The following is a 27,858-nucleotide window of genomic DNA, read 5'->3' on the forward strand; positions in this document are numbered from 1 at the left end:
AACAGAATGTAGGACAAACATGAGGACGCAGCAGCCTATACGACCCTCAAAAAACTCCCAGGAAAACGTTGCAAAGAAAACAAGAGAGGCACCAGAACCTGAGAGCGCTGCACAAAGCCCGTTGATGACAATGACAATCATATCCCCCCCTTCCCCTCTGACCTCTTTCCCCTTCCACTCCAGTTCAGAAGGTAAACAAGGACGCAGCCAATCAGAACAGCCTAGCAGCTCCGTCTGTGTTTTCACTGTGTATCCCTAATACGCAATCCACTGGAGTGAGGCCCAGTCAACACCTCAAGGCACTTTGTATTACTTCAACAACACTGGTGTTGCTGGCGTATTGTGGAGCGTGTTCTGGGCAGATAATCTAAGGTTTCCTTTCAGAATGACGTGGAATAAGTAAGTGTTACAGGCCCGGGTGCTGCTGTTCACGCCTGCCTGCGAATGTGGGATGGGGTATGTGTTTTACAGCCTGTGTGGTGCCGTCTTCAGAGTCGGGGTGGGAATCACAAGTTTGATCACGATGCGATCCGATCTCAATTCATTTGACAACGATGCAATCACAAAGTCTGCCACGATACGATGCAATTTGATTCAGGGGGCTGGTGATCGATATTATACGATTATGCCGACAATCAGTTAAACAATCAGTAAAAACAAAAGCAACTAAAATATCATTTGACAAAATTGTATTGTTGAGCTCTTACACATTTAAATGAAAAACAATCCATTCTTTTTTAAATAAAAGCATAATTTTTTATTTCTTTTATGGCGGGTCATAGTGATTAATATTGATGTTTTCACTGTGGATTGATGCAGTTGGATCGTTGATCATTGAATCGATGCATCTCGTCACCCCTAGTTCAGAGCTCTTTGGCTTTTCTTTCCCGTTCAATTTTGGCTTTGAAAAATATATCATACAAGCAATCAATCACATTCACATGACAGTCATGTTGCAGTTTAAGCTGATGGCAGCCTCTGGGTTTGATGTCACCATGTGTTCTGGAGTCAGATCGGGAACATGAGGTCAACCCCAGCTGGCTGCCATCTTTCAGCATCTTCACCATTGACTTGATGGTGTGCTGAGGCAATCAGAGAAACCTGCATAGTGTCAGCATGTCAGGTGCTTGCACTACCATCTGGTGGTTACACATTGATTTACATACATAACGTAGACATATTGATCATTCCTATTTTCAAGTAAAACAAAAAACACCTAGACACCGGAGAATACTTGCACTCTTTCCATTTTATTGAATTTTGTTTTACAAAAACAGGTATGAGAATGCATAGACTGAGCCACGCTGACAGACAGCAGGCTTCATCAATGACCACATGGAGATGGGGCAGGAACACGCAACAAATAAAAAAAAGAAAAGTCCAATAAAAACACTGTTTGTGGCTATTCAACCAAGTGCATATGCCTATGGTTTTGTACACACATAGAAAACAAGACGAGAAATGACATGGTTGCAAGCAAGCACGCAAAAATAAACGCGTAAATATATGCTCTGCAAACATCTGGGGACAAACAGAATAACCATACGAGGCAGTGAATAATGCTTTGTCTGACAAACAAGACAAACTGATACAAGAGGAAAAGAGAGGCATGTAAGTGGAGAGACGCAGCCAAAGCAGGCTAGGCACAAATGACTCCACACTATTTGCGTTGACTTGCATTCATCAGATCCTGCATCCAAATCCCATGGGGGTGGAGCCGGCACTGTGATCTAAACTTTAAAGCACTACTACATTGTGTATTTCGGTGTGTCGGTGGTATGGTCTATAACCGTCCGCACATCTCTGATAATTACTCTAAAATGAGGCTATAATGCATCCTTCATGTGTGTTGTGTAAATGCAGAGTTCACAGTGAGATTTCACTGGAATCCTCGATAGCGTCTTGAGCCTGTTTGGAGACACACAATCTTTACGTCTCAAGTAAGATGGCACTGAGAGAGTAAGCATAGTTAAGCTGCGTATGCTGAGATATACCCTTCCCCTCCACAACACGAGGCGGGAATGCTTTACACCGCACATCAGCACTCTGACCTAATTAGCAGTGAATATTTAGATACGTTATCAACAGGAGTTAAAATAGCTCGGGCTGTTAGGGACGTTTGTTTGTGTTAGCATTGAATGGCGAAGTCGTGCCCTTTTAAGGTGGTGGCTCGTGGTTAAAATGCATACAATGATGCAAACACAGGCCAGAAAAGGGCTCTTAGTCCTCGGGTCACGTGAGCGGGGGAAAGGTCAGTAGGTAAGTTCATCTCCATGGTTACAAGGCTGGATGAGGTGACAACAAAACACTGGTTTGAACATAACATACCAAAAAACAAAAAACAAAAAAAAAAGCTGAGAAAGAAAAGAAAAAAATATATACGGAGGCCAAAGCAGAGAGCAAGCATCTTTCCAACATACAAAAACAAAAACAGTCCAAAAAAACAACAAACAGAACAAAAACGGGTTCATCTTTTGAAAGCGGTTTGAAATGCGCTGATTCCGTTTTCTCAAAAAACACAATTTTATAACCAGACATCCTCTACTGAATGAGGCGAGGGAATCGGGCAAAATAGGATTTGTCTTTTTCCGGTCTGCATTTCATGCATGTGCGCTTATATAAAAAAAAGAGCAGATTCCTACTAGCCACTTCCCGAACACGCTGGCTAAAGTGTACAAGACGACCTCCACAGTAAACTCAACAGAGGACTGTCGCCTGTGAAACCAGCCCAGATTCTACGACTAAGAAACAAATAGACAAGAGAATTTGAGAGAGCAATGGAAAAGTGCATATTAAAAACAACACCGTTGTTTGATGAGGGGAAACTACTAACAGTCCCCCCTCCCCCCAAAAAAAGAAAATCCTGAAAATATTTGCAACAGTCACATCTTGTGTAGACAGTTATTGAATATAGCTATCAATATTACCATTTTGTTAAAATGTGTTATTTTTTTGTTTGATAATTTATTCAGTTAATTTCTTCATTATTCACAACATTGGTCAGTGTTTCACTTAGTTGTCTTTAGTAAGGTTACTCCTCATGTTTCTTTACATTCCAGTAGTTCGAATGGTTTATGTTCAGGTTGAATTTGGTGGCTTCTTACCGGTTGTCAGAACTATTCCTCGACACATTGTTAACACAAACACACACCCACTAGAGTTCCAGAGGACATGTCTTCATGTCGCCTTCTTGCTGGATATATCAGAAAGCAGATATTCACGAAGACCTCATATAGAAGGGTTTCACGTATATATTTTAGTGTCAAGGAACTGTAAATGCATGTAAACGCCCCCCACATTGTCCGGATATCGAGACCGGCTATGCCTCGCAGGTTAGCTCTGCCGAAGACCCTTAGGTGAGTGTGTGTGTTCACAATATGTAAAAGTGCAAATCACCCAATACCAGTGTACGACTCGACCAAAACTCCACCTTCCTCGACAGCTGTTGTGCATCTCTGTTCTGTTCACATTTTACACCTCCCTGCCTCCCACCCGTGTCCTCTATTCATTCACACTCAGCAAGCCTAGAGCACAGCTGGCTCCACCTTTCACACTAAGCTCACCGGCCATGTCAGATATTTGTCGTGGTTAACCACCACGATTCTGGTTCACTTCACAGTTTGGGTCTCGAATGGTACTGTGAGAGATGCAGGGAATGCTGCGCAATAGTAACAAAAGAAAAAAGAAGAAGAAAGAAAAATAGGCTCACAAAACCCTCTGTTGGAGAGGTCCTTCTATCCACCAGGTAGAAGTAGGATTGCTTCTCTTTCATTATTAGTCTTGTTAGAGGCTTTAAATATCACTTTGCTCTCTTCAATGTGTTTTGCACAAGTAACGTATCTATGAGAACTCAAGAGAGAATGCGAGGGAGTAAAACAGAGTGGAATTTCGACCAATTCGCCACCGCTGCTAAAACCAGATCTCCGAATCAACGCGAAGACCCTAACCGATCCCTGTCCCTTGTGCCGTGTCCCTCGGGAGACGAAACCGAAACCCCCACCTCATTTAAAAACAACCACTCGGGAACGCTAAGACAAAAGATAGGTGGGTGAGGACGCCGTCTCCGTCCTCTTCTGCTGAGGGGGATCCGCTGTGCTGGTGGCGTTCAGTCTCTCTCTCTCTCTCTGTGTCCTTCTCCGCATCGGGGCGGGGTTACATGTACTCTCTAAAAAGGGGGGACGCTGGGTGGAGGTTTAACCGTTCAGGAGGTAGACTACCAGCTCGTAGGTGCACATCATGATGGCGGTGTTGGGGATCTGCCGTACCAAGTGGGTGGTGAGGCCACGGTACAGGGCGCGGTAGCCCTCCTCTTTGGGCACTGTCGTTAGAGTCTGGAAGAAGGTGCGATACTTGGTGCCCTCCTCGCGTAGCCTGGTGCGAATCACTTCTGCAGGGAACAAGAGGATATGGACGGGTTAAAAGCTGGAGTCCACCCACTGCTACTCTGACACCGTTACATATCCACAATCTGTGATGGACAACGCATTTCAGGAGTTAGGTACTTTTTAGGGTATCCACTTTCCCTCAACCTGCCTCGTCTACTTTGACCTGAGTGAATGATTTCCTACACTGCTCAAAAAGCCTTTTGACAACATAGAAAGAGCAGGTGTGAAGATGACTCATTCAACTGTGGGTTCTTATGTGTAGGTAGGTAGAGAAAGCAACAGCAATAGTTTACTAAAGGCCGAAACGCACAGGGAGCGAAACAATTTCTGCCCCTATAGCACACTGCAAGCATCAGATCTGAAATGTATACACCAGAGGTTCTCAAATGTTTTTCAGCCAAGGACCCCTTACAAGATAGAAAATATACCGGGGACCCCCTCATTCTGATTTGTGATTTTGGGCTAAGCTTAATTGTTTCCACGGTAACGTGCTTGACTTTTAATTTGATAGGTTTGTTATTAGAATGTAATCCATGAACCATTTTAGATTTAAAGCATAAACTATTTTCGTTGAACTATGAAGATTTTGCAAAAAAAAATATATATATTTTTTTTTTATTACATTACATTTACATTACGCATTTAGCAGATGCTTTTGTTTTGTCCAAAGCGACTTACAATATCACAATTTGTCAACAGTCCAGAAAACCACTATGCAACACAATCAATGACAGCCAAGATATTTTGATAGACTAGCACCATGTAGGAAGTAGTTTGAGAAGGAACAAGTAACATGTAGCATTTTCTTTTTAATAAAAAATAAAAATAAAAAAAATAAAAAAAAAGTTTTTTTTTTTTTTTTTACTTGAAAAGTTTTCGCGGACCCCCTGGCAAAGTGCCACGGACCCCTGGGGGTCCGCGGACCCCCATTTGAGAACCACTGGTATACACCACAGAATGACAGAAGAATCTGTATTTGGGGGTAAAGGCCACTACTTTATATGTAGGCAGGCACAATGACAGATGAAAAAAAACGTGTTATACCATAGATTTGAGCCCCTGTCATTCAGAGGCTGTTGGATCATCCTACCTGTCTGCCGTGCAGAGGGGGAGAAAAAAAGGCAGCACTGCGGGAGAAAATGATGCAATCATTCTGTCCAAACTTTCACCAATCTAATCTCATCATGACATCCAGGGATAGGCTATATTTTGCTAGCCGATGCGTTTAGAACATTATTCTCACTTTGTCTTGCTATAGTGTAGCGTATTGACATGCTTGCTGTATTTAAACTGCTGTGAGATTTGTTTGAGGAGCATATCGAGACAGACGGGGATGGAAGTGGGCAGAGAGGGATGGGGGGGGGAGCTCAGAGCGCTTTGGTCGCTGCTGGAACCTCATTTGACGCTCCAAAATCGAAACAGGTTCGGAATACGGAATGCTCTTGGTGCGTGTTCGGCCGTTTAAAACAATGGGTGGACTTCAAAACGCGAGCGTCTGACGCTCCCAGTGCGTTTGGGGCTTAAGAGCAAGAGAGCAATGGTTTTTCCAGGTGAGGAAAAGTGACAGTCGCGCCAGACATTTAATATAGATAGACACCCCAACTTCCAGTCACTTCCTGTATCCATTTACGCCTGTAAATGGACGTAGGTTTCGCCACTGCCACGCCCACTTAGGAGACTGGTCAGCCAATGAAGTTTCATACCATTGACAGCCAGCCAATCACAAGCTGTCTGACCACGCCCATTTAGGAGACCGGAAGAGTACAATTTATTATTATTATTGGCGGAGCCTGGAGTGGGGTGTCTCTATCTATTAAAGGTCTCTGGTCGCGCCCCTTACTCAAAACACCACGTCTTGTGGCTGCATGGTATTCTGGTCTATGGAAGCTGCCGTCGATGGAGGAGTTGGTCTCTGCCTCTTGTATGATGATTTCTCCTTGTATGATTCTTGAATGTCGGTGCAAAATTGCAGCTCCATCAATAAGCAGGTGGTACTCTTTGTTTAACACCATTAATGATTTAGATCACGGAACATTTTCCCACTGTCATCATCACTGTGGAGATATCTCAACCTTACCGTGGCGTTGCTGTTTTGTTAACAGTGTTACATTGTTTTAAGACTTTAAGATGTTATTTTTGCTTCCATCATACTTTTTAGATCGGCACTGCTTCTGCACTGAAGTCTGATAAAATAATTACTCTTGATAAATATTAACAGGGTGAACCAGTCTACAGACGGTCAAGAGTTCCTGTACTCTGGGATACTCAGAGATGAGAGACTGTCTGTGAAGGCTTTTCAAATATGAAACTCCTTGTATTAACACGTTGAACTCAGATTCTAATTGTGCCATTTCTTTGCTAAAAGGTACGGAGATGTGTACAATCCGACACTATACAAAAGAAAACGTCAGTTGTTGCCTTCCCCTGCAGCTAGAAGCCTTTGCTCTCACCATGAGGATACGCGATGGTTGTGGCACAGGTCTTGGAGGTGGCGGCGGCAAGCATCATCCCCACAAAGTCCGACGCATCTTTGGAGGCCTCCTCTTCCTCGTCCATGTGCTGTGCAGCCTTGGCCTCCAGGAGGCGCCGCTTGATGCTTTCATAGATCACAAAGTGAATCACAGTCTCTGAGATGCCGGCGTAGGATGCAGACATGCCCCTGTAGAAGCCGCGTAGGCCGTCTGCCTGGTACACCCGCCGCACGCACTCAAACGCACTCATCCTGCGCTCCCCTCGATTCCTGAGAAAATACAATAAGGAAGCAAAAGGGTGGAAGTGAAAAGGAGAAACCAACTTGCTGGCCATTTTTAAATCCAACTTCCACGAGGTTGGGACCTACAAAGCATTCCATAGAAGGTCAGATGCTCATATTATATTTGTCACGTTATTGAATTAAATTAGGAATATTCTGAAATTCCTGTGTGGTCGTATAAAAGGATTTTCATAATAAGACATCTATTTGAGCCTCTGATGGGGAAAGTCAGTTGATATAGCTCACACCCTGGTCAGTTTGTCGTGATGTTTACCTGGTCTCCAGCTGTAGACGAGTCTTTATGAGCCATATTGGGTTGGTGGCTGTGATGGCTGTGAACCCTGTGGAGAAACACACACAGGATCAAGCACTTGCTGAATTAAAGGAGAAAAGCTAGAAATACTATCAGCTAAATTATTACGCTGCCAGTGGCACAACAAAGACTGTCGACAAACTAACGCTCTGGACGAGATACGTGAAGGTTCTGAATCTTTATGCTGCATTCATGTTGATGACGGGACACGAGTTGAAAATGGAATATTTTTTAAGCTTACATGTGATGTAAAGAGTCAAAGATCAGAGAGCTTAGAGAGAGAGAGAGGGAGGGAGGGAGGGAGAGAGAGCACTAGCTCCACTATAAACTATGCCCTGTGTACACTAAGGGAGAGCCTGAATGCCAAAATATAGTATGTCACAGCAGTAAAACACAGCCGTAAAAATCTTATCGTCTTATCCAATGACCAGACTACATGTGAAATGAGTGCTGGAATGTTGAGAGACAAACGGAGGATGGAGAGAAATAACAGAAGCACAGATCTGTGGTGAGTACTCCTTAACTCCTCACAGATGCAGCTAGAGCCCCCTGGTGTTGCGGGGGTCTCACGCCCCTGCGAGAAGAAAGCTATGGTCGAGTAAAAGCCTAAAACAGACAGAGGCTTGTGTGTACAGTAGCACTCTGACCGGCATGCCTCTGACTAACTTCCCCACCCACCATCCATAGGTTTTAAGCAAGGGGGCAGTCTCAGTTGGTCGCATTGAGGCCAATGCGGAAATGCAAAAAAAACGAAGTTCCTCGGATGGTCACTTGAGGCTGGCTCCTCCAATCCCCATTCACCCCCATGTTAAAATGTCAGAGTTTACAGCTAAAATACACACATTTACAGCCTGGTTCAAAAAATGGTTTTGGTCTTTATAACTAATATACATATAGCTCGTGACAACTGAACTGAACACGTTTTTTTAAATATAATAACTCAGCTGTTTTAGAGTCAAATAGACAGGTCGTCCTGTCCATTGATCACGCAACTTGCCGATCACAGACCAGTAGCAGGTGGCATTGTGTGGGAAACCCCTGGTCTCCAACCAAGATGGCATCGGCCAGAATGCCAAAGTCGAGGCTTCAAAACGGAAGTCCACAAACCAATGGGTGAGGTCACACTCACTCCCTCCATCTCTTTTGACAGTGATGGATTCAACTCGGCAGATTCACCCTTTTGAAATGACCATCCCTCACTAAGCAGCCCAGAGACGTGACTGCAGAATAACAGCTGAGAACGTGTTATTCAGAAGAAAAAAAACGGACATCATTTTTTCAAAAAACACAAAAACAAAACAAAAAAACAAAACACCAAGGATTGATTGCTTAGGAAATATCTGTGGTCACAATGTTTCTCCTCCATAAGCATGCCAGCGTAGGTTTGCACATGCGAGTATGTGTGAATGCAAACTCTAATAATATCTGTGTCTGTTTTAGCTCAGGGGTCATCTTCTTACTGACTTAAAGTCCATTGTTAGCCATGACAGAAGCCATCCGTATACTCTGCTGTCTGTATCCTGTTTCTACGTGCCTTTGTTGAGCCGAGGAGGCTTCTCGCTGGCCTGTCCACGCCTCATCAAGCTCAGAACAGAGCAAATTCAGTTCAGCCCAGTCTGGCCTCACATTGCTGCAGAATATGCGGATGGCCACTTGAGGGCGATGCAGAGTGTGCTGACAAACCCTGACCTTGACTGGACTGCTGGAAGGTCTGAGTCATGCTATGCTCAAAGTGTCAACACAAACCCCTCAGATTCACACTCACCCACACATAGACCAACCATTGGAGGAGTAGGTTACCTGACCTACATTGTAACAGAGCATTCACAAGAGGATCCGAGTGACACAGTCTAATCTAAAAAGGAAAGTGACCTGCAGGCTGCCACTGACATACAGAGCACGAGAGAATAATGAAGGTGTATTTAATATTGGCACTTTAATGTGTAAGCACTTAACATGTTCACTGCCATTGACGAGATATCTCGGCTTACAGAATCCAACGGTTCACTGCCAATGACGAGTTATCTCGGCTTAAAAAAAAAAAAAAAAATTTGACGGTGGGACGTGGATCAACGCTCCCCACGTCTCCTATAAAAATATTGAAGCCAGCGAACGTGTACAACCCATTCCACGGACCCACTAAGTGGCGACAGTGCTCTCCCAGACTAGAGGAAGGCAAGCAAAAAGCATGTGTGAGGAAGCCATTCTCATGAAAATGGATGGGGGAAAACGCTTTCGTTTTCGCGCTGATTGCTGGCGGTGCGGGATTGCAAATTTGCATAATAGATTACGGGTGGAACACACTTTGAAACACGCAGCATAAATAAGACCAGAATCGCAAAAGCTTCATCAAAGCTCTCAACACAAACCACAAGAAACGAGCGAGCCGATCCAGACTTGCACAGCGGCCGCCAGGCAGACAGGCAGACAGGCACAGCAGCAGCAAAGCAGTGAGCTGGTGACGCGAGGTTACAGACACGCTCGCTGCAGCCAAGAAGAACACACACGGAGGGAGGAGTTTGAAGGAAAGGGGTGTTTCCTGCTGTTATGGAGGAAATTACTGTTCAAAACTATTGTTTAGATGTCTGACGTCTTACTGATGCCAAAAATGAATGGTTAAAGTGACTGTTCTATCGAATTTCACAAAAAGCCGTTTATCTCAAAATAACTTTTCAGACGCTGAAACCATGCTGTATTCAACTGCTAATGCTTACATAACTACTACCTCTACAAACTAACTCTTTTAGACAGAGAAAGCACACATTCTATTAGTTATTTTGAGATATTGTGTGTTCACAAAATCTTAGCAGAAAAGAATCCTCGGGTCTTGAAAGATGAGCCAGAATCCTCAAAAAAAACCTCTGGCAGAACCTACCTACAGTAAAAAAAAAAACGGCTGGCAGTGAATGTGTTAAGATGGCTTAAAATTGATAAACTTGACATCCATCTCGGGCAAAGGGTGGAGCAGACAGGATAAGCTTGTTTTTTTTTAGTACACGGGGTCTATGGGGTGTGCAGGGTTGTGTACTTTAGATTTGAATTTTTTTTTGTAAAGACAGATCCTTTCCATCAAACACAACACAAACCAGTTCTGTCATTGCCTGCTTACTAACAGGAAAGGCATGAAAATGATAGCAAAGGCTGATAGAAGCCTCACATACATGCCAAAAGCCTAACCCTATAATGGATGTGTGGGGTAGAGGCAGGCAACACAAAGCTAGCACAAATTAAATTGGATATTTAAACATAATTAGCTTTGAAGTTCTAAAACCACCTAATACCATTTTTCGTCTTAATTAACGTCCAGCTCGGACAACTGTTGCCAAGTAACTCATCCTGAAGGAATGGAAATCCCCCTCTTCACCTTCTTTTCAAATGTGGTTGACGGACATGACCTCGGTTATATGGATGGAGAGACTTAGGTTCCTGAGGACCAATTCACTAAAAAAATTCTCAGCCATCTGGGACCCGTTCCTGGCCTACCTTGATGAGGTCAGGGGTGACAGGTGACTCGCCTGGCTAGTTGCTCGTGGACCCCTTGCGTGGGATCCTTTGGACAATATCTCTTATAAGTACATAAGCACCACTTGTAGCACCACATTGTAATATTGAATGTTAATAATGTTTTTGTTTTTTTCTCTGTTCGAGCCTGTTCGTGTGTTTTGTTTGTGTACCGTTTAGACATTTTTTAAATAAAACATTGGGAAAAAAAACGAACGTCCAGCTCTGAAGCAGGTCCATTCCGCTGGCATTTCTGGCTAGCGTGCTGGAGCTGAAAGAAGCAGGTGTGGTGTAGCTGGTCAATCTGTTGTCTGAAACATACCTGCCATTCCAGCAGAGACCATGTGCACTTGCGTGGAGTCGGGCTCCAGAACGCCATTCAGCCTCTCTTTGGCAGTGGAGTACGCAGCGAAATAAATGGCTCTGTGAGAGGTGAAAGGAAGGATAAGTAAATGTCACAATGTTGCAAACAAAATAGTAACATGCCACCTCTTCTCTTTGGTGCATAGCAGGTGACTCGTTTCACTTTTCTAATGCAAAAAACAACAGTGTGCCTCCAGCAGCAATGTAGCTCATTAATTACACATTAACAAATAAAACTGTCAACCAAGAGCAGAAACAGCAGGACTGAGTGTTGGTGTATCAGGCCTAATTGGACAAAGAAGCTATTCAGTATTAGTTAAGTATGAAAGAATAGGTCTTAACTTGTTTTCACGAAGTAATAGGGTTGTCAAAAGTATTGATAGTATCGAAAAGTTTCAATACTGAAAATTTGAAAATGATACAATACTCATTTGCAACAGTTTCGATACCATCAGTGCTTTCTTTGAATGAAAAATCACAGATTGTTCCCTCCCTATCATTGGCGGGTATCTGTTGCTTCAACAAGCTAAACGTGTTCTGATGGCTAGAGCAGGGCTAATCTGCTGTCTAAATTCAAAGTTTGATCAGGCCTAGATTATGGAGAATTGTGCATCTGTCCGTCCATCTGTCTAACTTTATTTTTATGCTTCTTGATGTGTCGTCATCCCCCCCTTCCCGCAAGTTATCGAAAATTGTATTGAGTATCGATATTTTCCTGGGTATCTGTATCGATGTAGAAATTAGAGTATCGTGACATCCCTACTAAGTAATAGGTCAAAGTTACCATTTTCATAATCAAGTCTGAATACAAGTGGCTTTGCTGCTTTTGCTGTTCCCTCTTTTAGCAGTGCTTTTAGCACTGGTGACTGTGAGTCTGATTAGTTTGTACAACCACGCGTCACGCTTCAGGATGCCCAGGTGGCGCAAAACCTTCAGCCCTACATCAGCATGTCGTCACACCAGATGTCAACAAAACACTCTACATATGCTTAGCACTAGCACCTGCTTGCTGCAGCATTAGCCACTGCCCTTGGCCATTAGCCGCCATTTTGCCCCTATCATTACCATCGGAGGCAATTATCGTTAGCTGCAATTTAGCACGCTAGGCTAGCGTCACTTAACGCAACTCTTTCCGCTCCATCCAGCTCAAGCTTAACTGGCTGTGTTAGCTGTGCTGCTCTGATCCACTTAGCGCGGACATTGAGAAACTCCTGGTTCCATCATGTTTGATCCTTCAGAGTGACCGCCTTATGTAACTGCATTAAAACCTCTGCTTAGGCCAGCGGTCACACAGAGACCTGATAACGACGTTATCTAATTCCAGCTAAGCCCATGTGCCCTTAACTGAGTCAAGTACACTTCGTATTGAGTCAATGTGTGTGCACATTAAATGTTAATTAAATCAGAGATTAGTGAGTGATGCCATAGTTAGGTAATGTGTGATATCTAGTAGATACACAGAGAGACTTCAGCAGAACAGAGCCTGTCTCATGCAGCCAGCTTAGTGAATCCTCTTTGGGCTTAAAACCCTGGCTTTTCGGTCTCATCAAGGTAGCTCACTTTTTTAACCGGGGTTGTTCACCATGGTAACCTATGCTGCACTTTGGTGCTAACCTGCTCTGCAACAGGTTAAGCTCACGACACAGCAGGCATAACGTGTGGGTAAGTGAACACAGTTATCTAGTTTTGCTTATTTTTACATAAACAACTCAAGGTGTGCCATGACATTAATGTACCATACAGGATACTGTGTCACTTTTTGGGGGGAGTGTACAGTAGGCGTACTGTCACCAAAATAGAAGCTTCTCAGCGTCTATCTATGTATAACCTCATCTCCAACATTCATTTAGGCCACATTAGTTCATGCATCCTCTATTTTGTTCACTGACACCTACCTTTGCGTGTTCTTTCTTTGTGTGTTTTTGATATAAGTATGTTATGTAACTGTCATTGGTGTTACTGCTGCTGGAATGCAAGAATTTCCCTCCGGGGATAAATAAAGTACTCTCTCACTCTCTATCTATCTATTCTAAAGCTTGCCTCGTCACCAATCAGCTCTCTGGAAACATGGAGTCACCACTCACCATTCCTACAGGATCCCGATATGAACAGAAATATTTCATTCTGACAAGTAATAAAAAGAACAGTACGACGATTGAATAATAAGAAGGGCTGTTAGCCAAGTGACTATGTTTAGAGACCGGTAGAACCACTTTGCTTTCTCTGATGATTTATTATATCAGAGATATAATATTTATTACATTAACTCATAAAATCTCTGTTTCACGCTGTACCAGTGCAGGAGAGAGTCTGGCTCCTCTCTCACTCAGCAGGCCTGCTTTATTGCACAATCCAAATCTCGTGTAGGTCTGCTAGCTTCTTAGCTAGCGTTGTTTGTTGTTTCACAGCGGAGGCGGCATTTGAGAGCGACACGCAGGGAGCGGGAAGGGATTTCCCTTCGTTTCAACTGAACTGGTCGGAGCCAATGGCAGCGCTTATCCCCACTGCCTGCTTCCGGTGAGTCAGACTACATCAGATATAATACAGTCATGTTTCGTTTTAGTTTATTTAATGATCCCCATTAGAAGCACACAGATGTACTTCTAGTCAGAGATGCTCACAAGTCATTTCTTGCAAGTCGAAAGTCAAGTCTCAAGTCTTTGAGCTCAAGTCCAAGTCAAGTCTCAAGTCTTTGAGCTCAAGTCCGAGTCAAGTCTCAAGTCTCTTATGGATGAGCGTTCTATTATCTGCTGCATGCCATCCAGTCTGCTTAGAACACTGCATAGCTAAAACTAAGGAATTCAAAGCAGACACTATGTTTTCTATGTTCAGGACCCTAGGGAGACTAGAGGCTCTAGTCTCCCTAGGGTCCTGAACATAGAAAATACAAACATATCATGAAAAAGTACAGTCAACATAAGATAAAAAGACAATCATGCAGGCTGAATGTCTACAGTACAGACATGCAGTAAGAGACTACAGTTGACAATAGTCAGGCATACCGATTGTAGACAATACAGACACATGTAGAATAGTCAGGTACAGTCAACTGTTTAGAGCATTTCAAGCACATTGGCTCACTCTGGCTATATTAAAGGGTTTCTAACAGGCAGCAGGTAGCTTAGTTGACCACCGTTATAAATAGTGAATTAAATTTAGGCCTGCATATTAAGCGTGCTGAAATCCTCTCTTCATAGGATTTCCAACAGTGATTGATGCAACAGACTGCACATACTCCATCACCACAGCCCTGGGCAGCGTGAGGTGGACTTTATGAATATGAAAGCTTTTCACAGCCTCAAGTGTGAAGACGCAATGTTGTATCAATGAGAAGAATAAACACTGACGGGCAGTGATAAGAATTTACACTATTTGCAAATTTCCTCCAGCATTCCTCCCAAGGCAGCAACACTTATATTTCACTGTTCTTTTCAAGTAGTCCAAATACTACTACTACTGTTAATAATGCTATATACTGCTGCTGCTGCTGCTGCTACTACTACTACTACTACAACTCCTATGAAAATATTAGTACCTATTATTAAATGTATTGATAATTAAAGGACATCAGGGTAAGAAATGAAGTGGGTTAAAATGTTAGGTCCAAGTACTCTAACTCTAAATATTTTTGATATATTTCTAATTTCTAATGAATAGTTTCTAAATATTAAAATTGTATTGTATTGCTACTTTTTATATTCTAGTTGCATGCTTACATATTTCCTGACTGACTATATTGAACTGGCTTTGTGAGGCAGATAGACTGAGTATATTGAACTGGCTTTGTGAGGCAGATAGACTGACTATGTTGAACTGGCTTTGTGAGGTAGATAGACTGACTATGTTGAACTGGCTTTGTGAGGTAGGCAAAGATAGACTGACTATATTGAACTGGCTTTATGAGGCAGGCCACTGGCCAGTTGAGTTGTCCTATGTGTGCCAATGGCAGATGGCGAGAGTGACTTCACACAGCTTTTCTGAATTATGGCAAAAACAGAAATAAATAAAACAATAAAATAGACAGTACTTGTTTATGATAGCAAAAATCTCTCATGTTACTGTACGTTGAGACATCCTTGCTAACACCTAACTACCCTCATTGCAAAATGAATGCTTGGTAGCCTTTCAGCCCATAGTCAAGGGAGGTAGACAACGCTAAGGGTGTGATGAAGAGGCTGTGTTTTAACTCATTGAGTGCCAGCCACTTTTGGAGAATGGACGCTCCCAGTGCCAGAGTTTCAGAGCTTTTTTCAGTGATTTCTCGAGGCCCACAGAATATTGTGTGATATTACTATGTAAACAATGAACACGCAAAAAGAACGATGAGACTCTTTTCTATCATCAGCAAAAACAGGTTTATTGATATCATTTTCCGTTCTTTAGTTATCAGCCGGAGAAGATAGCTTGATTTAACAAAAAAGAGCAGTTTTTTTCTAGAAGCTGAGATAATGGCCCTTTTGTGAAATTAAACATTTCAAACACATCACTGACTCTGAAGCTAATTTTCTGATGTAGTCACACCTCAAAAATAATTTCCTTCAATAAAACAGTGAAGGCCAGGGAATTTTGTTTGGCAGAATAATATTTTTAGCTGCAACCAGCAGCGCTGGCCCCTGCGTGCGCTGCTGGTTGCAGCTTCTTTGCTTTCTTGATTTGCTGCTGGTGGGCATCGGATATTCTGGCTTGCGTTTGCCAACCCTGTCCTGCTGCCTGGGTCTGTCTGGGTCAGTGTTGTGTGCTGCTCTGCGTGCCCCCCCCCCCCCCCGCCCCGCCCCGCCCCGCCTCAACTGCAGACTCCTCCTGTATGGGAGGTGGCTCTCTGCTGAATTTGCTCTGCACTGTGAAGGGTGAAGGGACATCCAGCTTTTTTACAGCCTTCCGCGTGTGCTTGTCACCAGCTCCTATGCTTCCAGTTGAGAATAATAACTCCACGGCTGATCATGCGAATGGGCTGTCGCAGCGGAGGAGCTCAATTGTGGGAGCAGATTGGCTGTTGCGGGCACATCTAACGTTAAAACGCTTCATGCATATCGATGCATACGGATGCGATGCGATTTCCGTTTCCCCAACGACTTATTCTCTGTTTTTCTCTGCCTTTCTGTTAACCTGGAGAGCACTGTCGCCACCTAAGGGTTCTGTAAAATAGGTTATAGACCTCCAATAGCTACAATAGTTGTACAGGAAATGCGGAAGGCTTTGATCGACGTCCCACCGTCAAAAAACGCATTGGACGTCGAAAGACGTCCGTGGCACTCTACGTCACTATTTAATTGGACGTCGAAAGACGTCCATGGCACTCAATGAGTTAAGTGGCAGGGGTCAGCCTACCTGGAAGGTGCCACGCCCACTAAGGTAGGCCCCAAGCCCCTGAAGAGAGAGCGAGGTCCTTCTTTCTCCAAGATCAACCTGGAAAAACAACAACAACACACAAAATACACATTATTACTCTAATACTCGAGCGATACCAACACTCCATCCCACATAAGTGAATCACCTCACAGCATCTTTCCAAGGACAATGAAGTGAAAGGTAGCTATTCATTCTTGTCAGATAAGCATTTTTCTACTTGTATTCAAATGTCAGCTTGTGTCTGATACTGTTGAAATTCCAAAACATATAATCAATGCATGCATTCTCCTCCCTCCCCCCTAAACAATAGGTTTGCATTAAAACATGATCTTTATCACATTTGTAGCCATTTCAAACTATGTGCAAACAAAAGTAGGCTTATCCTAAATATGGCGTAGGCATCATGCCTTGCATAACAGACCAGATTGCACAAATAAAGACAGACACATGCATATCTATAGCCAGTTTACAAGGAATGTAGAAGACATGTGGTTCTCTACTTCAGCCAGGGGTTAGTTTATGGAGTACAAAAATAAAATAAAATAATAATAATTACTGTTTTCAAAAAACAGATATGTGGCAAACTGTGGTAGATAGAAGATGTCATCTGATCTGACAGTTCAATAAGCCGAAGGATGGCCGGGAGAGTGAGTCCTAACCAAACAGTGAAGAAAATTCACTTCTGCTGCCAGAGTGACCTGGCACCTCAGAATATCTGATTCAATCTGTGAATTTGAGGAGAGGCATGGTGCCACCAAACACACTCTTTTTCCAGAGACTTGGAGCAGTCCTGACATAACCTCTTCTTCATGGAGTGGCTCAGATTTCCTCCAACATCACAACTGGAAATGTTAACAAATTAAAAGGGGCAGTTGCGCAAGTGGACACAGAATAGGAAAAGGCCTGTCAGAACAAACTCATGGTTGGGGCTAAAACCTCACAAGAAAAACAAGTGTATGCTAACTGCAGTTGGACCTCTCGTGAAATGTCTTGCTTGGCTAAAGGGACCGATGCGTGTGCTGTGTGCAGCTTCCCCTATGGGTAAGTAGTTGTGGAGTTGTGGTTCTGCTGAAGAAGGACAACAACAACATGGTTCTGCTGAAGAAGGACAACAACAACATGGTTCTGCTGAAGAAGGACAACAACAACATGGTTCTGCTGAGGACAGGGGGACATCAACTGGACCAAACGGCAACAACAACATGGTTCTGCTGAGGACAGGGGGACATCAACCGGACCAAACGGCAACAACAACATGGTTCTGCTGAAGACAGGGGGACATCAAGTGGACCAAATGACAACAACAACAACATGGTTCTGCTGAAGACAGAGGGACATCAAGCGAACCAAATGAAAACAACAACATGGTTCTGCTGAGGACAGGGGGACATCAACCGGACCAAACAGCAACAACAACATGGTTCTGCTGAAGTCAGCGGGACATCAAGCGGACAACATGACGACAACAACAACATGGTTCTGCTGAGAACAGGGGGACATCAACCGGACCAAACGGCTACAACAACATGGTTCTGCTGAAGTCAGCGGGACATCAAGCGGACAACATGACGACAACAACAACATGGTTCTGCTGAAGACAGGGGGTCATCAAGCGGACAACATGACGACAACAACAACATGGTTCTGCTGAAGACAGAGGGACATCAAGCGGACAACATGACGACAACAACAACATGGTTCTGCTGAGAACAGGGGGACATCAACCGGACCAAACGGCTACAACAACATGGTTCTGCTGAAGACAGGGGGTCATCAAGCGGACAACATGACGACAACAACAACATGGTTCTGCTGAAGACAGAGGGACATCAAGCGGACAACATGACGACAACAACAACATGGTTCTGCTGAAGACAGAGGGACATCAAGCGGACAACATGACGACAACAACAACATGGTTCTGCTGAGGACAGGGGGACATCAACCGGACCAAACGGCTACAACAACATGGTTCTGCTGAAGACAGGGGGACATCAACCGGACCAAACGGCTACAACAACATGGTTCTGCTGAAGACAGGGGGACATCAACCGGACCAAACGGCTACAACAACATGGTTCTGCTGAAGACAGGGGGACATCAACCGGACCAAACGGCTACAACAACATGGTTCTGCTGAAGACAGGGGGACATCAACCGGACCAAACGGCTACAACAACATGGTTCTGCTGAAGACAGGGGGACATCAACCGGACCAAACGGCTACAACAACATGGTTCTGCTGAAGACAGGGGGACATCAAGCGGACCAAATGATAACAACAACATGGTTCTGCTGAAGACAGGGGGACATCAACCGGACCAAACGGCTACAACAACATGGTTCTGCTGAAGACAGGGGGACATCAAGCGGACCAAATGATAACAACATGGTTCTGCTGAAGACAGGGGGACATCAACCGGACCAAACGACAACAACAACAACAACAATATGGTTCTGCTGAAGGAGCCACGACTCTGCAGCCAAACCTCCCTGTGAGGGCAGGGAGGAGGACCCATTAGCTGGGCTGCACACCAAGAATAGCCCCACCCATTTTGGTTGCAACTTTGCAAACCCAAATGGTTATGTGCCGTTTACAACCAAGCAAATGTCTGCGCTTCAGTCACTATACCTTTTCAGTCTGCAAAATAATGCAATAATAATAACCATCAGCTATAAATGCTGAATGAAATCTAACCATAGGCACTAATGAGTATGGTGTATAGTAAAAGGCTATAGCGTATGGCTTTGCTATATGTGGCCAGAAGATAGTGACACATGGGAGACATGGTAGTTATAGGTACGGCTGTTGCAATATTATAACTTTTATTAATATTATTATTATAACTATTATTATTATAACTGCAATATTGCAATACCAGACTACAGACATGCAAAATGCCACAGCCATCCTATGTTTACAGTTTCTCATGAGGCTAGGCACTAACTTCTTGTTTTCAGTGTTGCCAACTTCCCGACTTTGTCACTCGACTTGAACGGAAAACATGCTACAGCATCAAAGCCTGCGCCGTATGCGCCATGGCCGGCGAGCCTACTGGCGCAGCTGGCTCCCAGAAAATGTGACTCGACGCAGTTGACGCGAACAGTGCAATGTAGATTGGGAGATAACAGGAGAGAGTGAAAGCTATTACTAAGTATATGCACTAGATTATCTCCTTGTGCTAACTTCTAGTCATTTAAATCCTAGTGAAATCACACAATTTACTCATTTTGCTGGGGACTCCCGTGTGACCCCTCGTCAAGCTGCTGTTTGAGTATATAGGGGTCTAGCTGCCGTCGGCAAGGCTCCATGCCGAGCCTGACATTGTAGCATGTTTTCCGCATTAGCGTCTTTTTCAGACCTCCTGGAGTCTTTATTTCTCAAAAGCGAGGAGCGACAAATCTGTCATCTTTTTCTGACCAAGGGGAGCAACGTTAATGTGTGGAATCCCAAAGCATTTGGCGTATGGCTGATGCTGGTTTTCTCTACTAGCTTGTCTAATAATCCAGAGAGGCCTGATGACCACAGAGCTTCCTACACACAGCATAGGCACAGTGTACGCCGAAACAGCCCCGCGTGGGCGGAGTCAGCACTTGATATTAAAACGGACTACGCCACGGTGTGCACTCTACGTATTTGCTTACTTAGACGTACTCCACTATTTTGCTCCTATCGCATTTAATACTGTTTACTGTTTATACTGTTTATTCCATGCTATGTTGTGTTCTTTCTTCTTATTCTGCTTATTTTACTATCGCATTACTACTGTGTATTTTATTTTATGCTATGTGTGTTATGTGAACGAGCAATTGTAACTTGTCCCAATTTCCCCCCGGGGATCATTAAAGTCTTTCTGATTCTGATTCTGATTCTGATAACACATTCAGGCTGTGCAGCCTTATATATTGATATGCTAATTATCACGTGACATCATCTGGCGACTTCTATGGACTTTCTGAACTAATTTCCTTGGAAAATAGTTGGCAACACTGCTCGTTTAATACTCTATTGTTTCTGTATTGTTGACAGTTGTCACATACACGTTGAGCCATCCTAAATCATCGCAGGGGGGAAATCTTTCAACACGACAGTCCTAGTTGTAAGTCTGCTATAAGTGACCGGCAATGTGATCAATGTTGAACACCCACTTGAGGCAGTGCAGGGGGCCCGGCGGGGACATGCGGGCCACACTGGCCCCGTTGACGGTACTGAGCTGAACCTCAGACACATAGAGGGTGATGGTGGATGACTGCAGACGGGTCTTCACTACTTCCAGCGGACAGGTCAATATGGCGCCTACCGTTCCCCCACACCTGGCAGAGACAGAGGTGGAGGAGGTGGGGAGAGGAGAGGAAATGTGTTCCAGAGGGAAGAGCGGTGAAGTGGGAGATGGGGGCGGTAAAGTGGGAGGTGGGGAGAAGATGGGGCGAGAGCGTTAGCAGACAACCATCTCCATTTCTCAACTGACTGAATTTGTGTGTGCTCTTCTTCCTCGACGTCAGCAGAAAATGTTTTGCCCGTCCGGATGGTCATAGGTGTGCAAAGCGCCAATTCCAAATGCAAAACAATTAGCCAATGGTGTGGTTTGTGGAATTCTAAAGATCCCTGGCATGCAGATGTGGAATAGCACAGTGTGGGAAGGGAACAGAGAGCCAGTCAGGAATGCTTTGTGTTTCCTAGGGAGTCACAGTCAGTCAGCTTCTGTTCAGCGCCTCACCATATCCCAAACCCATACATTCATGCATTTCAGTTCACATATCCGTCAGACAGAGTATAATACTAGCTGCAAATACAGTAATGACTGTCTTTGCTTCAGTGTTTTGGGTTTAGTTGTCAACTTGTCAAACACATAAATTGATTGGATGCTCTGTTGCTCATTTTATTGGCCTGTGTACTGTGTCAAACCCCACCCTCTGGTACCTGCTGCAAAAGAATAAAACTAACTGTTCAACTTGTATTTGCAGGTAACAATCGAGTTAAAATGATTAAATCCGATCATAGCCTATGTTGTTCTAAGGAGCCCTTTAGCAGCAATGTGCTATATCAAGGGTTTCAGTTTGCGATGGATCATCTCAGGGAAGTGCCCTGTTCTGGTCCTGGATCATAATAACAGGTAGTGTGATTGCTTACAAGCTGTCAAAAGAGTGAGCAGCACAACAATGGTTATCTTCAGTTAGGGTTCATTTTCAATCAATACTAGAGATGGGCGGCAGTTGTGAGAGATAAGTCCTGTCAACATAGTTTTGGCAGAGGCAGGCTACCCTATATCAGGGCTTAAAATTCGGCGCGGGATCGTGGGAATCCCTCACATTTTCCTGAATTCCCGCATATTTTCAATTTATAAAGGAGGAGTAATCCCGCAATGGTTTGCGCAGATCTATGTTTGTGCGGAACGGTGCTTAGCAAGCGAAACGGCTGTCTGTCTGACCCACTGAGTCTCTGAGCACAGACTGTAGAAAGAGATGCAAGATAGCCAAGCGAATGTGATTGGATGAACGTTTGACACTAGGCCAATCAGAGGCAGAGAGGGGCGGGTCATGCCTTCGCCATGATGGGGGAAAAAATTTCACGTCCCTCAGTCCGCTCGCGACATCAACGCTCCTCTGCTGATTTCTCTGTGGATACAGCTGCTTGCAAACATGATAGATCGCTGGTTATAAAGGAAAACTACACTGTACGTCCTCAGAAGGGGGACCTGCTCCGAAAAAACAAACAAGGACAAACAGGACAAGTTGGACAACAAGGCACTTCTAGTTGAAACGTCAACACCGAGTAACGTCACTGTCAGTGATGTTTAGTGTTACGTTATTGACGATGAAGAATCTGATATCGATAATGATGTTAAAACGTTAATCCTCCTTATGCCGAGTGCCAGTCAAATTACATTTCTCATAAAGCAGCCGTGAAAATCTGGTGGAAGCATTTTCAATAAAAAGTGAAACGACACACAGATGGTTTATAGTCACTTCAATAGAACTCTCCCCAATGCAAAATTCGAACAGGTTTAGTTGCCAGTAATGACAGTAAGAAAGGCAGATGTAGTGAGCAAAGATGGATGATTTAATATTCCATAGCTCTGACCTAACCAAATCTAACTGACATCACTATTGTGAACACAAAACAAGGAACACTTCTGATATAATATATTAGTGTTTTAGTAGAGTGTATCACTCAATACAAAGAATAAAGGCTTTCATAGAACCAAAAGCCTATGGCTTAGTCTGCAGAAAAAACATGATAAAAGCCATAGTAATTTAGACTCAGGTGTGCATAAACTACTTCCTTTTTTAAATACAAAAATGTGAAATTACAGTATTATCGCTTATTGGACAGGAGAAGCAGGTATTTTCACCTAGCTAATTAACTAGTATTCTCTAAACCTACAAACACTTAAAGACTACATTTTCTATTTCTTTTTGGACTCTACTTTTTAGATTTTCAACTCCCTTCCCTGATCTTAGGATAATTTAAAAACTACATTTTTATATCCCTTCTGTTGGACTCCTTTTTACATTTTCAATTTTCTGTTCTCTTGTAAATTTTATTTCCATAATAAACCATTTACAGAGTTTCATTATCGGAAAGTCTGTACATGGTTTAGCCCGGCATCTCTCGGCCTGTCTCGGAGGGGAGTCCCCGGATGGGGGTCCGTTGCTGTGGCCTGGGTGGGCCCGTCCCCCGCGTGGCCTGCTCTCAGACCTGTTCTCAGTCACTATGCTGGTGGCTGGGGGCTGGGGGAGCGGGTCGCGTGGGGGCTGGGTCCGCCCGGGCCGCAGCAATGGGCCCCTATAGCACAACGACCTCACAAGGTTCCTCCTCAGCCAAGTCACTGAGGCAATCCATGTGGCGATCCATGTGTGGATTGCCACCATATGGTGGAAAGGTTTTCTTGCGTTCACTGGGGGTGAGGGGACGCCGCTGTGTCCCGGCCTGGCCTTCTCTCCCACGCCTTATGTGGGCGGGGGCCGGGGCGGGGGGCATCGGTGCTCTTCATCACTGGTCGAGGGCTGCCGGTTGGTTTAGAACAGCTTAGGTAGGCGATAGATTAGCTACAGCCTAAGGCTGACCTGTTATAGTGTTCAGGCAAAGATCAGACTAGAGCAGAGTAGGATAGGCCAGATTAGGCTGTAGATTAGCTAGATACTATGTCCCAGTTAGCTCTGGTTAATGCTTAGAGTAGTCAGTTGTCTGATCTTCTCCCCCCCCCCCCCCTCTTTCTCTTTCCCCCTTCCCCCGCTTCTTCCCCCTTCCTGTTCTCCCCTCTCCCACATTTCCCACTCCCCCCCCCCCCACCTCCTCTCTTTCCATGCTCTTTCCTCCCCCACATCCCACCCCCCCCCTCCCTTCTCCTGCTCTCTCCTCCTTCTCCCCCCCTCTGCTCCTTCTCCTCTTCTCCCCTATTTTCCTGAATCCCTGCCACTTCCTGCTCTCCCCTCTCTCACATTCCCCCTGCTCTCCTTCCCCTGCACCCTCCCACCTCTCCTTCTCTGTTCTCTCCTCCTCTCTGTCCTCTCCCCTCTCTCACATTCCCCCTGCTCTCCTTCCCCTGCACCCTCCCACCTCTCCTTCTCTGTCCTCTCCCCTCTCTCACATTCCCCCTGCTCTCCCTCCCCTGCACCCTCCCACCCTCCCACCTTCTCTGTTCTCTCCTCCTCCACATTTCCCATTTTCTCCCCACCCTCGCCCTAATCCGGGCCCGTATCCTACTCCCTCCCCCAACCCTAGACCCTACCTCTACCCTGGCTCTCCCTCCCCTGCACCCTCCCACCTCTCCTTCTCTGTTCCCTCCTCCTCCACATTTCCCATTTTCTCCCCACCTCCTCCCTCTCACATTCCCCCTGCTCTCCCTCCCCTGCACCCTCCCACCTCTCCTTCTCTGTTCTCTCCTCCTCTCTGTCCTCTCCCCTCTCTCACATTCCCCCTGCTCTCCTTCCCCTGCACCCTCCCACCTCTCCTTCTCTGTTCTCTCCTCCTCTCTGTCCTCTCCCCTCTCTCACATTCCCCCTGCTCTCCTTCCCCTGCACCCTCCCACCTCTCCTTCTCTGTTCTCTCCTCCTCCACATTTCCCATTTTCTCCCCACCCTCGCCCTAATACGGGCCCGTATCCTACCCCCTCCCCCAACCCTAGACCCTACCTCTACCCTGGCTCTCCCTCCCCTGCACCCTCCCATCTCTCCTTCTCTGTTCCCTCCTCCTCCACATTTCCCATTTCCTCCCCACCTCCTCCCTCTCACATTCCCCCTGCTCTGCCTCCCCTGTACCCTCCCACCTCTCCTTCTCTGTTCTCTCCTCCTCTCTGTCCTCTCCCCTCTCTCACATTCCCCCTGCTCTCCTTCCCCTGCACCCTCCCACCTCTCCTTCTCTGTTCTCTCCTCCTCTCTGTCCTCTCCTCCCTCTCACATTCCCCCTGCTCTCCCTCCCCTGCACCCTCCCACCTCTCCTTCTCTGTTCTCTCCTCCTCCACATTTCCCATTTCTCCCCACCCTCGCCCTAATCCGGGCCCGTATCCTACTCCCTCCCCTCCCCCAACCCTAGACCCTACCTCTGCCCTGGCTCTCCCTCCCCTGCACCCTCATCTCTCCTCCTCTGTTCTCTCCTCCTCCACATTTCCTATTTTCTCCCCACCTCCCCTCTCCTCCCTCACATCCCCCGCTCTCCCTCCCTCCTCCACTCTCCTGCTCTCTCCTCTTCCCGTGTTCTTCCTCTTCCCCCCTTCCCCCACTACTCTAAAGCATAGTACACATTCTACTCCAAAGCATGGCACCCACTCTATCCCCTCCAATATTCTGCCACTATTTAAAGCATGGCACCCATGCTCTTAGTATTTCGCCACTATTCAAAGCATGGCACCCACTCTTCCCTAAAACAAGGCACCCATAAGCTCTATATGTGAACATGTGCTTATTTGGCAAAAGGACTCACTACTAAAGGCTTGCAGCCAATTAAATTAGGCATAGTTTGGTTGCTAAGAAATTGACATATGTCCGTTTGCAAGATGTGCGTCTATATTTCTCATTCTCTCCCCACCTCCTCCCTCCCCCTGCTCTCTTCTCCCCCACACCCCCCCCTTCCCCTCTCCTGCTCTCTCCTCTTGCTCCTTCCCCACCTCCTATACCCTCCAACATCTCCCATTCCCTCCCCACCCCATCACTCTCTCACATTCCCCCTGCTCTTCCCCCTTCTCCTGCTCTCTCCTCTGCTCTCTCTTCATTTCTATATTTTCTATATTATCAATTGTTCAAATGTTATCTTTATTCTGTATATTCTTGTTACTGTTGTGTCAGCTAGAATCAGCTAGACATACTTTCTGTGAAGCCCTCTGAGACATGCTTGTGAATTAGGGCTATATAAATAAACTTGACTTGACTTGTATTTGTCGGTTATATCGCCTGAAAAAAATCCCCCTTAAAGTCTATAGATCCCCCCGAAAATCTATAAATCCCCCCTATCTGAAGAACATAAGGGGGGAATTCCCCCCTAGTTTGCAAAGTGAATTTTAAGCCCTGCCTATATGTCTGAGAGCAGAGAAGTATAATTACAAGCCACCGGGTCAGATCACAATATGTATTGTTCAAAAGGACCTTGGTATAGGCAAGTCAACCATGAAAGAAGCCCTGATATATCGGCCGTCTGTCCCAGAGTCATATTAGTCGTCAGACTGATACTCTTGGTGCCCAGGTTGAGGCTCATAAAACCAGACCTACAATATATTATATTTGTGTTATCATTGTCAAGCCATTTCCATTGTCAAGACATATACTGTTGAATGTTAATCCTTCACCAATGCAGCCACACTGTGGAATACGAAATAAAAAAGAGAATGTGAAGAGCTTAAAATTACATGCATGTCAGTTGTAAACAATGGCAAGGTTAAGTGCTCAGTTGCCCTCAGATGACATAGCTTAATTACAGTAAGCCTTATCCTCTCAACTCACTGACTGGAAAGTCTGTCTGAGGCAGGACGGCATGATTCGATCCCATCATCAAATCATTCAAAAACATCTTAATTTTGCAATGGGCCTGCCAAAAACACAGGCATTGGATTCCACCTGTTTAAGAGGCTGCAGAGCACCTTCCAGCAAAAAATTAGATAGAGCTCTTGAACGAGGGGGCATCATGAGGGTACTTCCCACGCACTGTTGCAGAATGGCATGAATACAACTTTGGCGAAACAGTTCCTTTTATCGATTTTGCACCCAGAGCTGGCACACAAGTACAGAGAGATAGGCTAGACTGCATTCGGTGACAAATCCAGTTATGAGCTGTTGCATCAGTTACAGGCGCACCTGCGTTGGTACACTTTGGTCGCATGCTTTGCCTTTAGTTTCTAAACATTGTACAGGGGCTGTAACGTCATTATCTTACAGTTAACTGAGCAGGCTGGTGACCTTGAGTCTTTGGGGGTAAAACGGGTGTAACCTTATATATATTATTGGCCAACCAACTCATTTATTCGTTGAAATGCCGTTGCAACTTGTGACATTGAACAAAACAAGCTAGTGCGGGTGCACATGCACGGACAGGATTGGTTAGCTGACCTCTGTCACTTGCTTTTTGTTCCGCGTAACATAAGCAGCTAACCTAGCGTAAATCCAAAAATCATGGATACAGACCTTCCATGACCATTACATGTGTAACGTTACCTTGGCCAGCCCAGCAACGAGCTAACATGAACCCTGAACGTTTCCGCACAGCTAGCTAGCTCAGCTCTTGCATGTAAGCTATCTGTTATACTCACCCTCCAGCAAACAGATGAACCAGGGTATCTCTTTGACTCATTATGGATCATATTCAGGAGCCGTCCATTAGGTACCACAGGGGGCTGACGTCAAGGAAATGTGAATTATCACCCCAAGCTAGCAAGCAAATGTTACTCAATCACCAATGTGTTGTGGTGGTGGAGGTCAGTTGCCAGGAGGAAAAAAACGAGGACATGTAACAGCTAGCTATCTAGCTAACGTTAGCTTCGAAAGCTAACTCTTTTCCGATATAAAGCTCAGTCAGAGCGGCAGATCTGCGTCTCCTCCTTGTAAAACAGGATGCTTCGCCATAGTGTGCGTGTGTGTGATGCTGGTGAATAGTCCCAGTGTTGCAGTTAATAACAGTGACTGTGCCCAGCAGCGCCTCGGCCTCATTCACGTTAGCTCGCCGTGCCTCTCTGCGAGCCTGTGGGTCACATCGCAATGTTGTCGTC

At 45.1% G+C, this 27,858-nt stretch overlaps 1 protein-coding gene across 1 annotated transcript; it reads right to left on the reverse strand.

The window, feature by feature from the left end:
• Positions 1–1,282: 1,282 nt before the first annotated feature.
• On the reverse strand, positions 1,283–27,553 carry LOC310777129 (solute carrier family 25 member 36-A-like). The gene is made up of 7 exons (XM_083637392.1): positions 27,403–27,553; positions 20,813–20,977; positions 16,643–16,720; positions 11,274–11,374; positions 7,412–7,478; positions 6,836–7,125; positions 1,283–4,387 (listed from the first exon to the last, which is right to left on the reverse strand). The coding sequence occupies exons 1-7, from the start codon at positions 27,441–27,443 to the stop codon at positions 4,194–4,196; spliced, it is 936 nt and encodes a 311-aa protein (XP_083493518.1). The 5' UTR covers positions 27,444–27,553; the 3' UTR covers positions 1,283–4,193.
• Positions 27,554–27,858: the final 305 nt, after the last annotated feature.

This window comes from Poromitra crassiceps, assembly GCF_964638095.1.
Source record: "Poromitra crassiceps genome assembly, chromosome: 5".
In the NCBI taxonomy this organism is placed as follows: domain Eukaryota; kingdom Metazoa; phylum Chordata; class Actinopteri; order Beryciformes; family Melamphaidae; genus Poromitra; species Poromitra crassiceps.

Excerpts from the sequence above, each read along its gene's own strand:
- LOC310777129 (XM_083637392.1), bottom strand. The coding sequence starts at position 27,443 with ATGAGTCAAAGAGATACCCTGGTTCATCTGTTTGCTGGAGG. Across the intron at positions 16,721-20,812 it reads GGCCCCCTGCACTGCCTCAA|GTTGATCTTGGAGAAAGAAG; the intron begins GTGGGTGTTCAA and ends TTGTTTTTCCAG. Across the intron at positions 7,126-7,411 it reads CGTCTACAGCTGGAGACCAG|GAATCGAGGGGAGCGCAGGA; the intron begins GTAAACATCACG and ends GTATTTTCTCAG.